Below are 15,567 nucleotides of genomic sequence, written 5' to 3' on the forward strand. Positions count from 1 at the left end.
AAAAATAATTGTATAAAAAATAACAAAATTTATTGATTGTTTTTGTTTGTATAAAAGTTAAAATGTCAAATAGAAAGGAATAGAAGGAGTATAAATTAATGTGGTTTTTGACCAAAATAAAATAAAATAAATTTACGTGGTTTGATGTAAAAAAATCAAAAAGTCCAAATATCTTATTTGAACTTGTATTAATACTTGCGTGACTCATAAGGAGAAAATTATGCTTAATCGTGTATTAAAATATAATGATAAAAGAGTTATTATGTTCATATGTTTTGAAACAAAAAGAAAATGTAAATTAATTTATATGAATTAAAAGGAAGTATAAACAACTTGCTACTAATTATACATGTCTATATATCTATCTTATATCATCATCATAATTCAATCTGTATACGAGAGGTTCATTTGATTTTTGTCCCAACTTCTATTGAAATACACGACTCTACGAGAAAGGATCCACATTCCTTTTATGGACGGTATACCTCCTAGACTCCTACCCATAACATGTGAACAATGTGAGATTTCTCTTTATAGTAAATAAACATAAGAGTGTGTCTAATATGCAGCTCCCAATAATAATATACGGAGTATTTTATAATAATAATAAAAGATGAAGGAAAAAAAATAATATATTACTACAATTTATCAAAATAAAAGAGTCTATCTTTACATTCAATCCATTCTAGATATTGTTTAATATGGATTGAATGTAAAGATAGACTCTTTTATTTTGATAAATAAAAGAGTCTATCTTTACATTCAATCCATATTAAACAATATCTAGATATTTTTTTCTGTGGTGGTCGAGGTTTGAACCCCGGACGTTACAAATTTTACGCATTGTTCATACCAACTGAGTTAAGCTTACGAGGACAAACATCTAGATATACTCTTATCTAAATAAATGCATTAAGTTTTGTCCGATATTTTTTTTTTTTTGCTTAAATATGTTTTTAGTCCCTATAAATATGTCAACTTTTCATTTTAGTCCCTCTAAAATTTTCCTTCGACTTTTAGTCCCTCTAAAATTTTCAATCACTACTTTTGGTCCCTATTTTTAATTTAATTTTTTTTATTTTTTAATGAAAATGTGCAAAAATGTGTAAAATATTCTAAAAAAAATTCCTAAAAAAAATTAGAATTTTTTAACAAAACAAAAATTAAATATGAATTTTTAACCGTAGAACATATAAAAATTCATATTAAATTCATTTTTTGTTAAACAATTCTGAATTTTTTTTTGGAGTGATTCTTATAATATTTTGAATTTTTCTGGAAAATTTTATTAAATAATATGAATTCTACATATGAGTTTACTTTAAAAGAGTGACAAAAAGTGAAAATTGAAAATTTTATAGGGACTAAAAGTTGAAGGAAAATTTTAGAGGGACTAAAACGAAAAGTTGACATATTTATAGGGACCAAAAACATATTTAACCTTTTTTTTTTCCTTTCTCTCAATTTCAACCGTTATTTTGACTTTTTGTAACTGGAACGAGTTCATGATATACTGTTACTTATCTTTTCACTTTTATGGTTGTTACTTATTTTTTTTTTTTTTGCTTTTGCGGCAATGATTTATAGATATGATATACAATTAGAAGCCTCTACTCCTATTTTTATCTCCCTATCAATGACGATAGCAAAATTGTATATATAAAGGCTCCAATACATTTCCCTCAACTTAGCAACACTCAGAGAGTTGCAAGCAATCCATTCAAACCCAAAAAACTATAGGAATATTCACAATCATATAGCTGCATAAATTAACACAAAACCATATGGATTCTCTTCTAAAATATCCAATCATGGAGAACTTTAAGGAAGAACCATTTCTTATGGCAATCATGTTCATCTTACCACTAATACTCTTGTTGGGTTTAGTGTCACGAATCCTCAAAAGGCCAAGATATCCACCAGGACCAAAAGGGTTACCTGTTATAGGTAACATGCTAATGATGGACCAATTAACCCACCGTGGTCTAGCCAACTTAGCCAAAAAATATGGAGGCATCTTTCACCTACGCATGGGATTCCTCCACATGGTAGCTATTTCCGACGCAGACGCCGCACGACAAGTTCTCCAAGTTCAAGACAACATCTTTTCCAACCGGCCAGCAACTGTAGCCATTAAATACCTAACTTACGACCGTGCTGACATGGCGTTCGCTCACTACGGTCCCTTTTGGCGCCAGATGCGAAAACTCTGCGTGATGAAGCTTTTCAGCCGCAAGCACGCAGAGTCTTGGCAATCTGTTAGAGACGAGGTTGACCATGCTATCCGAACTGTTTCGGACAACATAGGCAACCCTGTGAACATTGGAGAACTGGTGTTCAATTTAACTAAAAACATTATATATCGAGCGGCTTTCGGGTCGAGCTCAAGAGAAGGACAAGATGAGTTTATTGGAATATTGCAAGAGTTTTCCAAATTGTTTGGAGCTTTTAATATTTCCGACTTTGTACCTTGTTTTGGAGCTATTGACCCTCAAGGGCTTAATGCTAGGCTTGTGAAGGCTCGTAAAGATTTGGATAGTTTCATAGACAAAATCATAGATGAACATGTGGAGAAGAAGAAGAGTGTTGTTGATGAAGAAACGGATATGGTGGATGAGTTGCTTGCTTTCTACAGTGAGGAGGCTAAATTGAATAATGAATCAGATGATTTGCATAATTCCATCAAACTTACCAAGGATAACATCAAAGCCATCATAATGGTATGAGTTCATTTTCAATAATTAGATATATCTCATTTTCTTGAAGTTATCATATAACGAGTTTTCATTTTTTTGTCAAAAAAGTAGTAATTGATTGCAAGTTTTGGGTAATTTAGGAACTGTGTGGGTCTCACTAATCCCAACCAAAAACATCTTCATCTTTTTTGTGCAAGATATGTTCACGAATACATCTGGTAGGAAAAGGGTATATTTATTTTGGGATCCATTTTTTTATTTTATATATATAATCAATTTGGGTTCCAATTTGATTTATTTTGGGAGAGGGATTCTATTAAACGTGATTTTCATGTTTCGGGAAAATGCACCAATGTTAAATATTTTGAGAGATTACATATTACAATTCTATTCAACTTATATATTAGTCTATACAGTTGTATACAAGAGATATTCATTTCATAAAAAAAAAAAAAAAAAAACGTGATTTGAAGTGAGATAGTAATTTTTCACTATTAAAATTCATCCCATCTAAGAAAAATTATGCATTTTTATCTTGTTTTGGATGATGAATGATCACATTTTATTCTATGATGAGCAAATTAGACACGAGATGGTTCATTCTCATTTTTTCCATCACATCAAACTTGTGTCTTTGTTATAATTTTCTTATTTTATATAAAGATTCGGCCAGTTTTTTTTATCTGTATCTATTATATTTTGCTATTATGTCATCTTATTTTTATTAATTTTTAAAATGTCTTTATTTTTAATTATTTTTATGGAAAATATGTTATATATAGAAAAAGAGAAAGTTATGAGTGCCAAAAGTACTCAACAAGATCCAAAATAAGTCTGACAATAAGTAGAAACAGATAATATAGTACAATTTTAGTAAAAAGTAAAATAAGAAGATAATATAGTACAATATCTTAATAATTACCGACGTGGTGAAATGTGACTCAAATTTATGTAAAACCTTTTTAAGAAATTTGACTAAAAGTATGTGTAAAAACTTTTACACTTGTCTCACAATTTACTTAGGATATGGAAATATGTTTTGATTTAAATCTTTCTTCGCATAATTTTGATATGTCAAAAGTTATTTTAGATGTCTATTTCTTGTCCTCGTGAGCTTAGCTCAATTGGTATGGACAATGCATAATATGTGCAAGGTCCGGAGTTCAAACCCCGACCACCACAAAAAAAAAAATGTCTATTTCTTGAATTATATAAGCATAGAAAATACAATGCTATGAATTTCTATTATATATGAATTTCTATATAAGTATAGAGTTTAAGTATAGAGTTTAATTTTGATGCATTTCTATATAAGTATAGAGTTTAATTTTGATACAGTATAAAAATAGCTGCATTGATGCATTTCTATATAAGTATAGAGTTTAATTTTGATACAGTATAAAAATAGCTGCAATTAATATAGTGATACAGTATAAAAATAGCTGCATTGATGCATTTCTATATAAGTATAGAGTTTAATTTTGATACAGTATAAAAATAGCTGCAATTAATATAAGTATAGAGTTTAAGTATAGAGTTTAATTTTGATGCATTTCTATATAAGTATAGAGTTTAATTTTGATACAGTATAAAAATAGCTGCAATTAAAATCAATTGTTTTTAATGATGTGAATGTATATATCGAAGCCAAAAAACATATTTTCAATAAAACATGTGATTGTTTTTTGGACCGGGTTTGGAATCAAAAACCACCAACCATACAATGACATGGCGATTGTATTTCTGTGGTTTGAGTTGGTAAATGGTGTCGTTTCTCAATCCATGTCCACATTTTCTTATTTTACACTCAATATTAAATTTCTAGTAGAAAACTCAACACTAGATTTTTTTTGTTGCAACTTGAAGATGGTAATAAATAAACTAAATAAATTGTCATTTTCATTACAGGACGTGATGTTTGGAGGAACGGAAACGGTAGCATCAGCAATCGAATGGGCTATGGCAGAGTTAATGAAAAGCCCAGAAGATCTTAAAAAAGTCCAACAAGAACTAGCAGAAGTTGTCGGCCTGAGCCGACAGGTCGAAGAGCCCGATTTCGAGAAACTAACTTATCTGAAATGCGCTCTTAAGGAAACCCTACGTCTTCACCCACCAATTCCTTTGCTTCTTCACGAAACTGCGGAAGAAGCAACGGTTAATGGTTATTTCATTCCAAAGCAAGCGCGCGTGATGATAAACGCATGGGCTATTGGAAGAGACGCAAATTGTTGGGAAGAACCCGAGAGTTTTAAGCCATCACGGTTTTTGAAACCAGGTGTGCCCGATTTTAAAGGGAGTAATTTTGAGTTTATTCCGTTTGGGTCAGGACGTAGATCCTGTCCAGGTATGCAGTTGGGTTTGTACGCGCTTGATTTGGCGGTAGCTCATTTACTTCATTGCTTTACTTGGGAGTTGCCGGATGGAATGAAACCAAGTGAGATGGATATGAGTGATGTATTTGGACTCACTGCTCCGAGAGCAAGTCGACTCATTGCTATTCCTACTAAGCGTGTCTTGTGTCCTCTGGATTAGAAAGAAAAAGAGGAAGAAAAAAAATTGACCTTGAATTTTCTATTTTGAGTTTTTCTTTTTTATTGTTATTCTATTAAACAATAAGCATAAGTGTTATGTGATGATAAAAAAAAATTGACCTTGAATTTTCTATTTTGAGTTTTTCTTTTTTATTGTTATTCTATTAAACAATAAGCATAAGTGTTATGTGATGATAAAATAAGACACGTAACAAGAACGTGAGAGTGTAAAAGAATTGGAATTTTCTTCACTTTTCTTGATGTAAGCTTCTATTTTCAAATATTATAATGTATTATCCTATAAGAAACAATTCCTTGAATATTTCGTTCTTGACTTATGATGATCAATTAATTACTCTGTCTCACCGGACTATTTGCACTTTTTTTTTTTGAAAGAACTATTTGCACATTTTAGTTTCTAGTTGAGGTCTATTCTATCTTTGAAAAAATATCGATAATACACTCAAAAATCAATTTAAATGACTTAAATTTTTACTCTTCATTTACAAATTTATCTATGTGACTAACTTTTATCGTTTGTTGAGCAAAATACTAATTTATATCTCAACGATCTATATTTTTCACATTATTTTCTTATATTTTTTCAACATGAGAGAACCCGAATACCTTTGAATGACTTAGATTCTCTCGCGAGAATGAATTATTTCAATTGACACAATAGAATAATTAAATCTAAAATTTCATTAAATAGTGAAATCTAGAACATGTGGCTTTTAGGTGTAAAGAATTGGTCGATCAAATATTAGGGCTGAATTAGGGATAACTGTTATAGGTCTCTATAACTTGTATATTCAACTATAAAACATAGGGAAATGTTAACTTGTGCCCTCAAGGCACAAGTTTAGAAAGCAAATGTAGAAACTTAATTTTGAAAATCGTGCATTCAATGTCTTGAAAGTATAAAAATTTATTTTTCAATACAAAACATATGTGTTAATTCTTCTTTTAGATCCTTAACTTGTGCCCTAAGGGCACAGGTTAACATGACCCTAAAACATATTATATTGGTTAATATATTACATGCATTGACCAAATATGTTATAGTTTGAGTTGTAAAACAACATGTTATAGTTTGAAGACATTTTAGTTGACCTATATGCGCGATCTTTCTAACAAATTTATTAAATAATAAACCTGACTTGACTTAAATCCATTATAAAGCAACGAAAATTCAAGTAAAGAGAATTGGGTCTTTGTTAATATGATGAACAAATGCATAAAACAACCAAATCATACAACATTAATTAGCCCGACTAATAAAAGTCATTTATGGGTTGCGTCTTCTTTATAAATTGGATGTGTTCAAAATGATTGACTTATAGGGTGAAACACATCATATAAGGTCCCAATATTAAACGCCACTAATATGACTAGTTCATGCAACAGAATTAGCAATGGTTCATTGACAAATTGGCAATGGTTCATAACTTTTAAGCTAAATAAGATTACAAAAAAGTTTAGGTCTTCTCTAAGAAAAAAATCTGGCTTGATCTATCGTAGGTTAGGTCTCGTTGACCCATGTAGGTCGGGAATGTTGGGTAATCAAGTGTGAGTGATTATATCTCACATCGACTATAAATGGAGGAAACAAAGGATATATAAGAGAGGGAACCCATAAACTCATTGTCTTAAGGTTTTGGGGTATGAGTGTGGTGTCTCTCTTACTTGTGTGGTTGTTCTAGCCTTGATGTGGACGGTCCCTCAGGCTCCCCTCCTGACCCAACAGTGGTATCAGAGCCCTGGTTAGGCTCGGTGGGGTGCGGGAACGGGATAGGCTAGTGATGTGGGTGAGTCTCTTATGGTCCCGTACGTTTGAGTTTTGACCCAATAACATTAATGATTAATTGTTTGCTACTCAACTCGATTACTTGGCACACATGAGGCATGCCCCATGCTAGCAGGAAACAAGAATGATGTGGACCGACCAAGTGTAATAACGTTGAAAATCATAAATGAAATTTTTTTTTTTTTTTTTTGGTACAATCATAAATGAAATTTTTATAAAGTTACAAAGTGAACATGGCCCAATATTGTGCAACCCCAGTATCAACCCCCAACTATATCACTAACAAGCTGTTTGAAATTGCCTCTTGAAGTGTTATGGTATACAATACAATTACGACCACTCTTATCTTATCCGTGGATGACATTGTACCTTGACAAATTGTCCTTCTTGTTACTTGTCTTCTTCATATGAATCTCACGCTAATCCGTGTTAGGACTTTCTACAACGTGATATAACTATTTTCAACATCAACAACACTTATTAATGTATTTTTTTTCTATGTTTTCTCATTCTCCCCAAACTTTTTATTACCTTGTTTTCAGTCCATTGAAAAGGATTGTTATCAAGGAATATAAAATTCCACATTTTCTCTTTAAATCGAGAAAGTTCGTATATTTCTGTTGTTTCTTTTCATTCAAACACAAAGTATATTCAACGTGTATTATATATTTATTAAACACAAAAGTATATAACTAAATTGGTGTGGTCCAGATGGTAAGCAAATTTGGCTCTTTGAACATAAGGTATAAATTTGATCTCTGATTCATGCATAAAAAAATCATAATTTACAAGACCTAAGAAAACAATACTCCCTCTAAAAATATCATCATAAACGTTAGGACATTGTATTTCCCTCTAAAAACCGTTTACTTAATTACGAAAAATTACAGAATAGATCTAATTGGTAAAATCCACACACACATATTTCAAATTTATAGTAAAAACTTAGCAAATTTAGTAATTTTTGTTTTTGGACCTACCAACAACTACCAAATATAGTAGGCTAATATTTTCAACATATGTCTTTTTAAAACAATTAAATGCATTGATGGTGACAAAGAGTCGATGGACCCATTTTACCACCCTTAGATGGCTTGCTCTTGCAGACACTGCTAATTGGCACTATCAAACAAATGCGGCGGCAACGTTCCACACCTACATAAATGCTCATCCACGTTTCAAATTATGAATTGTTTTGATAATTTCACACAAATTCATTAATATGGTTAATTTTGTATAGTAAAAAGAAATTATGAGTGTTTTACAAAAATTATCTTTCATTAATGAAATTGAAAAGAGAAATTAAAAGAATTGAAAGAAAAGTGTCATAGAAACTGTTGTCATTTTATAAGAATCATGGTGGTATGAGTTTTAAAGATATTACTTCTTTCAATGTGGCAATGCTTGGTAAACAGGGTTGGAAGTTTCAGATAGATAATACTAGCCTTGTAACACGGTTGTTTAAAAGGCACATTATTTTTCTAATAGCGATTTTATAGTGTCAAGGCTTGGGCATAATCCGAGCTATATGTCGATAAGCATATTTAGCGCGAAGATGGTTGTGAAACAAGGGACGAGATGGCGAATAGGAACAAGTACGAATATTCGGTTGTTTGGCGAACCATAGTTAAAAGATGAATATCCTTAAACTGATAGCCCTACTTACACGTATTTGGCTTACGTGAAGGTGAAGGATATCCTTAAACCCTCCTCCAAGGTATGAAATGCTCATTTAATTTACAATTTTTTTATTAAAATACGGCCCAACTTATTTTGAATCCCCTTTACAACCTCTGGTTAATGAAGATACGTTGATTTGGAAGGCTGAAAAGAATGGCAATTATTCGATGTGTGGTGCCTATAACGTATGTGTAAGTGAAATCGCTGATAAATCTCATTTGCATATACCATGTCTTTGGAATTTAGTTTGGAAACTCAAAGCTCCACCTAAGATAAAAAATCTTAATTGCGGTGTGTGTCGTGACTGTTTTCCAACATGAGCACGCCTAACCAGTAGAGGGGTGCATTCTCCAACAAATTGTGTTATATGTGGAAGAAACTATGAGATAACATTCATGTTCTCTTAGAATATCCTAATATTGTACAAGTTTGGCGTGATGTGAATTTATGGGACAAAATTGATAGAGTTCTTTGCCAAAATTATAATATAGAAGCAGCTAAATTACACCAAATTTTTTTTAAATTATTTAAATGCAACAAAATTGGTCCTTTAAGTTAATTAACTGTAACAAGTTAAGTTTTTTCCATACCAATTAGGTCTTTTAAGTTATTTAACCATAACAATTTGAGGGTTTTTAGATCTTAAAAATGCAAGTTATTTGGGGCCTAAAAGTTTCAATTAAATAACTTAAAAAACCTAAGTGTTACGAAAAATACTTAAAGGACTATCTTATTACAATTAATTAACTTAAAGAACCTAATTGGTACGGAAAAAAAACTTAAAGGACCAATTTGTTACAGTTAAATAACTTAAAGGACCTCCGATGTAATTTAGCCTATAGAAGCGATGATCTTTACCCTTTTGCACCAGCTCAGTCTGAGCCAAAGTGATGGGAAAAGTTAGCAATCGGCCGTTACAAATGCAATATTGATATTTCATTTTCTTCATCATTGAACAGAGTAGGAATTGAGATGTGAATTCGTGATGATGCAGGGGACTTTGTTCTTGTAAAAACTGCTTGGTTTTCTCCTCTACGTGATGTTGACATAGGGGAAATTGTTGGTTTGCATACAACTCTGGAGTGAATATCAAAAGGTTGTGGATGCTTTTAGAAAGGGTGTAGATGATAATAGTGAATTTGATTGTATGATATTTGTCTGTAGACAATTGTTTCAAAATAATTTTCAAAACTCTCATGTCGAGTTTGATAAGAGGCAAGCTAATGAGATCACTTGCGAGTTGGTACGGTGGCCCCATCTAATGCTAGGTCCCACACTTAGGATGATGTACTTTCATATATTTGGCATATTTTAGCTAATGAAATGCATTGAGTTGCTTCCTTAGAGAGAGAGAAAAAATTGAAAGAAGAGAGTAAAGAATATATTGATATTGCAGATTGACTTATAATTCGACATTTTTTTGTGCAAGTTGACTTATAATTTGGAATTCATGAAGTACATTTGCTAGTTGCATTATGGTCAAGTACAACATTCATTTAAGTGTCCTTTAAAAAAAAAAAAAAAATCATATAAGTGGTTGTGCAAATAGTACAAAGAAGATATGAACATCGCTATATAAGCGTACTTGTAAGCTTTTCTCAGAAAACCACATCAACTGGTGGAGTAGAAAAACAAGTACAGACAAATCCAATGTGTATACTGTATAATTATAGTTATAATTAAAATCGTTCTATAGTTAGATACAAATTGTGCAAGTACTCACAAACAACAGCAAGGCAAGTAAATGAGTTGGCTTCCTGTGTAATTAAAAAAAAAAAAAAAGTTTTTGAGATATGTAATGAATATGGGCTTGAAAAAAAAAAGGCCCATTTGAAGTCTAATGGAAACCACTTCAGCTCCACCAGCACTGCCATGCAATTGTTTCTCTTACAGAACATACAACATCTTCCAAACAGCTTCTCTAGTTTCCTTCACCTCAATTTTGTCAGTGTTAATCTGAATACATTGTGTTTTACATCAATATACGAAGAACGGCGAGGCCAACAGCAGATATTGAAACAAGTGTTCCTATGCAGTACTTTATCACATCATATTTGGCTGCTTCCAGCTGAGCCCTTAAAGCATGGATTTCCTGAACATTGTATTAATATTAAAGAAAATCAAAATGACTAGGAATAATAATTACTAGAAAAAAAAAATAATTACTAGAAAACTACAACTGTACACTACACTAATTTGCTTACTCTATCAAGTTTGTTAGTCAGGTTGTTAGTTTCAGCATTCTGATTGGTTAGCTCTTCCCTTATCCTCCTGCACTTACAGTCAAACATTAACAATCATAATGGAAAATATGATATTGCGATGAAACGTTAAGTTCAGTAATGCTCAGACAATTGGTTTTTCAGTTGTAATTCTTACCCCCTTTCAAGGTTTAAATCCAACCGCTGTCCAGCCGTGACTTTATCTATCTCATACCTACACCACAACCCAGAACAATGCACCATAAAGTTTATTACCTGAAAAATGAAACTAGTGGTTGATAAAGGAAAGTCGATGAAATCAAGGTAAACCAGACCTCAATTCACTACGCATCTTCTCTATATCATTTTTAAGCTTCTCAGTTTCGTGTTGGAGCAGAGAAAAGTGGTGTCCCTGCATTATAATATTTTCATTATATGACCACATCGGGCAAAAAAAAGTCAAACTCAATTCGATAAAGCACCGAGGAAACATTATAAGGACAAGGAAAACAAGGAATGACGAAAAATAGAAACAAGAAACAAAGTAACTTCAGCAGAAAGATGGATCCCTGCATAATGTCCTAAATCTTGCAACCAATACCAACCAAACTTATTTAAGAGAATATATACGTATTTTCCATCACAGGATTGCTTCAATAACCACAGATAATTTCAAGAACAAATACACCTTAGTTTGAAGATCACAAGTCAGCTAGCCAAAGGGAGTGGGTTAGGCTTTGTTTGGGAGTTTGGAGGGGAAGGGAGGGGAGGGCTTTGGAGGGATGAGATTAGAAGAAAAAATAGAGAAATCCTTCAAAAAAAATTGCGAGTGTGTTTTTCTAGTGAATGATAAAAGAATACTTATAATTAATGTACTTTTAATTTTGCGAGTATTATAACAATATATAACTGGATTTGGAAAATTTACCCAAACCCCCAAAACCCTCGTCCAATACAATTTTTTAGTTCCCCCAAATTAGGAGGATTTTGTATCATGAATAAAACTAAGCTCTCTCCTCCCAAAGCTCTCCATTCTTTCTTCCTTTTTTTTTTTCAAGCTCTCCCTTCCCATCCTCTCCAAACTCCCAAACAGAGCTTTACTAATTTCATAATTAACATATGAAATTCTAAAGACCAGGGAGAACCATTCCGATAAAGGACAAATATTAACACACATCTAAATATCATTTCCTTTTTCCATTTCTTATCATACAATCTGGTTTTACAAATGTCAGATATTAGCATACTTTCCTCCAGAATTATCACTCTTTGCACCAGCCTTATATGCATAAGTGACACCAATATCAAAAGGCATCAATCGAGGAAAGACTATGCATGCCAGTGACAACATCATGACAAACAATACAAGAGCAGTTGTACAATAAAAGAAAGGGAAGGAAAGAACAGAAAGAAAAATAGAAAAGTGTCAAAATATTAAAAGTAGGGAAAAGGTGAAGATAACTAAGTGCTCCGCTCGAAAATTTTAACTTTGTTGAATGAGCTAATTACTTTAGAGAACTCCAAACAATAGAATTAGAATGTTTTATTGCTGTACAAAACAATGACAAAGAATGTCTACTTGGCATTTGCCTAGTAAAAACATGAGAAGGATGATGCACTTAATTCCTAATGTGTAGCATACCAACAAGTAGATGTACATGTAACAAAGCCTCAAGTTGGTAGAAAGATCTAGTTCAAATTGATTTTTTTGTGTCCCCTTTCTTTGGTTTTCCTTTGCTGTAACAGAAATTTAGAACTATGGTTGGATACTATGGTTGGTACATGTAACTTCCAATCTTTGTTTCCGAGGTCGTTCCAACTATCTGAATATAAGGAGGCCTTCATTATTGACATGGGAGAGTGGAAGGATGATGTATTGTGTTGGTCTTGAAGATGGAGAATATCCTCTCTAGCATGGGAAGAAGACTTGGTCAGTGAACTAGGCACCCTGGTTGCGGTCATTTATTCCTCTGAAGGTGAAAAGGACTTTGGATTTCAAAGGAGGATTGTTTACAAAATATTTTGTTCGTTCCGTTTATGTGTTTTTGAAAATCATTGCACTGCGCCCTCTTTGATTTCTGCTGATGCTATTTTTAAAATCTTCTGGAAGATTTTGACTTCTTTGAAAGTAATTTCTTGCTGTTTGAATTTAGGCAGGTTGTCCACAAGGGCTGCTCTATCTAAGAGAGGTGTTGTTAATTCTGCAGGGGCTTCTTGCATATTCTGTAATTCTAGTGAAGAGAATATTAATCAGTTATTTATTTCTTGTTCCGTATCTCACCATATTTGGATAAATATATGCCTAGCTTGGATTTTCATTCTATATGCCTTCCTCTGATTTGGAATTGTACTTGGGCAGCTAGCTAATTGCAGGAAAAAAATCAAGGAGATCTTTTTATTGCATTTGGCACGCTGCGGTATGGTCTCTATTTGGTTGCTGAGGAAAATTTTTGTAGGTAAGATATTTTTGCCATTTTGGACTTGATCAAAGTCGAAATGTGGTTTTGGTTATATTTTTCTGATTGGTGTCTAAATCCAATCTCTTCTATTTCCTTGTGTTCTTAGGTGCTGGACTTGTATTGTAAAAGGTTGGATTACCATTACTCCTTGCACTCACATTTATTCGCATTCTTTGCTAATAAAAAACAAGTAGATATAAGAACGTTTATTTGTTATATTCGTGTAGCCTATGTCTACAACACTAAAGCAAAATTTGTAGTAGTTGCAGTTCATATATATGCACAAAAGCCCTTCATTCAACCTTTAAAATTTCATTACCATATCATACACATGCACCTAAGTCATCAAAGTCCACATATAACACTATTTTTGCAATTAATGAATACCTGTGAGCTCTGCACTTCTGTTTTGAATTTGGACAGGTTGGCTTCTTGTTGCATCTCAGTCTTAAGACAAAAGCAAGAACCAAAAGAGCTAACATTAGTACATAACTTCCTTCAAAAAAACATTATTACATAACTTTTTGCATCACGGTTGCAAAAGCAATAAAACTTGAAATAGAGCAGCACAATGAAAATCCCACATTCCTGGAATTGTAAATAAGTTTCAAAAGGGCAGGCATTACCCTCTGCATTTCTTCTTTTGATACCAATGACCGAGATACATTCTCCAAGCTATCATTCAACACCTCAGTTATAGCACCAGTTATTGCCTCAGCTTGCTTTAAAGGCACTCCTTGTCCCTCAAGCCTCTTAACCTACACAACAACAAAGGGTGCAAAAATTAAGCCTTTCTTCATAACTAATCCAAGGGAATAAAGAATTTGGATTCCTTGCAGTCAGAAGATCCCACATCCACGCAGCCGGGACGTTAGTGGCCTTTTGGTCAAAGATCGGATGATCCAAAAAAATGCAGATTTTAATTTATAATTCAAAATGCCGAGTTTGAATATGGATCATCTAATCTTAAACAAACAGCCACGGATGTCCTGACTGCGTGGATGCAGGGGAGCCCGGGTCCACAAATGAAATGGCAGTGTTTTTAAAATTAAAACCAAACCGGACAGTTCAATCGGTTAAACCTTGAACATGTCTTTACCACAGTTCATTTACTTTAGCAGTTTGACTACGGTTTAAGGCGGTTGAAACTGAATATGACCCAGAGGTTTCGATGGTTCGTTGTTCGGTTGAATTGTTAAAACATTGGATTAAGAAACATGAAAAGCAAATAAAAAAATAATTAAAAAAGTATAAAAGAGAAAATGTGAATTACAAGGGCTAATGTATCAACAAGAAACAACCGTTGTCCATTTGATTTACCAAAACCAGAAAAATACATAGAACCCGAAATTGAAGGTGAAAATTTGGAAGCTCCAATTCCATAGCCAGCAAAACCAGTTAAACCAACCCCGGAATTGGTCCTCAATCTCCCCAATCGCCGGCAACCCGCCACAGCGGCCATTTGATTCCAAAAAACCAAACTTTATTGCAACCCCAAAATTCCTCCAACAATTTGAAATCGATGGTCACATAAATTTTATAGCTGCAGCAGCAGCAACAATTCTAGCAAAGAATAACATAATCATGAACAAAAAAATTAATGAATTAAAATATCTATATTGATAGGAAAATCAAAGAAGATTACCTGAAAGGGAATACAATAGGAGGGGAGATTAATTGAGATAAAATGGGGGTTAGGGAAGTAAATGGTGGGAATTAGAAAAGGGATTACGCGGTTTATTGGTTGATTCTTAGTTCATCCTATTTTTTGAATCAAAAATGAAATAGATAGATAGATTAAACTTAAAGATAGATACCATTACGATTATGACACGCTTTTGTTTTGTATTGTTTTTGTTGGTCCCAAACATAGAGCCAATGGCCATGTGGGAATTTTTTTATTCACTTTTTTTTTCAAAGGATTTTTTTTTTTTTTACTTAACAATAAGTTTCATTCAACCTCTAAAATAAAGATAGTCCAACCAAATTAAGTAACTAACCATGAGTTGAAATATGCCACATCCCCATTTTGTGATCATTTGTGATTGAGAAAGATAAAATCATGTTAATCATACACATAAACATTTCACAAACGGATGGAAAGTTTATGAACAAAAAATCAAACTAATTTCTTTCACGTGGACAATGGTAAAGGAATATGCAAAATTCAGTTTTTAATCTCATTCATTGGAA

The 15,567-nt window shown here is 32.7% G+C and overlaps 2 protein-coding genes and 1 long non-coding RNA gene across 4 annotated transcripts; 1 reads left to right on the forward strand and 2 right to left on the reverse strand.

Annotated features, from left to right (window-relative positions):
* The first annotated feature begins 1,689 nt into the window (after positions 1–1,689).
* On the forward strand, positions 1,690–5,334 carry LOC146920069 (cytochrome P450 84A1-like). The gene is made up of 2 exons (XM_085713454.1): positions 1,690–2,720; positions 4,605–5,334. The coding sequence occupies exons 1-2, from the start codon at positions 1,785–1,787 to the stop codon at positions 5,226–5,228; spliced, it is 1,560 nt and encodes a 519-aa protein (XP_085569580.1). The 5' UTR covers positions 1,690–1,784; the 3' UTR covers positions 5,229–5,334.
* Positions 4,660–5,606, reverse strand: LOC146920070 (uncharacterized). The gene is made up of 2 exons (XR_015011654.1): positions 5,348–5,606; positions 4,660–5,257 (listed from the first exon to the last, which is right to left on the reverse strand). It is a non-coding gene; the product is annotated as an uncharacterized LOC146920070 (long non-coding RNA).
* A 4,744-nt stretch (positions 5,607–10,350) lies between these two features.
* Positions 10,351–15,176, reverse strand: LOC146920071 (protein FMP32, mitochondrial-like). 2 transcript variants are annotated; one of them, XM_085713458.1, is made up of 8 exons: positions 15,020–15,176; positions 14,648–14,917; positions 14,001–14,132; positions 13,762–13,821; positions 11,251–11,327; positions 11,094–11,150; positions 10,919–10,985; positions 10,351–10,806 (listed from the first exon to the last, which is right to left on the reverse strand). In XM_085713458.1, the coding sequence occupies exons 2-8, from the start codon at positions 14,834–14,836 to the stop codon at positions 10,687–10,689; spliced, it is 702 nt and encodes a 233-aa protein (XP_085569584.1). In that variant the 5' UTR covers positions 14,837–14,917; positions 15,020–15,176; the 3' UTR covers positions 10,351–10,686. The 2 variants fall into 2 exon arrangements, with proteins under 2 accessions (XP_085569584.1, XP_085569583.1); XM_085713457.1 differs by having other exon boundaries at positions 14,648–14,937.
* Positions 15,177–15,567: the final 391 nt, after the last annotated feature.

This window comes from Medicago sativa, chromosome 5 (genome assembly GCF_051527215.1).
Source record: "Medicago sativa cultivar Bolivia chromosome 5, Bolivia_mono, whole genome shotgun sequence".
Lineage (NCBI taxonomy): Eukaryota > Viridiplantae > Streptophyta > Magnoliopsida > Fabales > Fabaceae > Medicago > Medicago sativa.

Coding starts and splice junctions, on each gene's coding strand:
- LOC146920069 (XM_085713454.1), top strand. CDS start 1,785: ATGGATTCTCTTCTAAAATATCCAATCATGGAGAACTTTAAGGAAGAA. Junction 2,721..4,604: donor ACATCAAAGCCATCATAATG/GTATGAGTTCAT, acceptor TTTTCATTACAG/GACGTGATGTTTGGAGGAAC.
- LOC146920071 (XM_085713458.1), bottom strand. CDS start 14,836: ATGGCCGCTGTGGCGGGTTGCCGGCGATTGGGGAGATTGAGGACCAAT. Junction 13,822..14,000: donor CAAAAGAAGAAATGCAGAGG/GTAATGCCTGCC, acceptor TTTTGTCTTAAG/ACTGAGATGCAACAAGAAGC. Junction 11,328..13,761: donor CAGAAGTGCAGAGCTCACAG/GTATTCATTAAT, acceptor ATTATAATGCAG/GGACACCACTTTTCTCTGCT.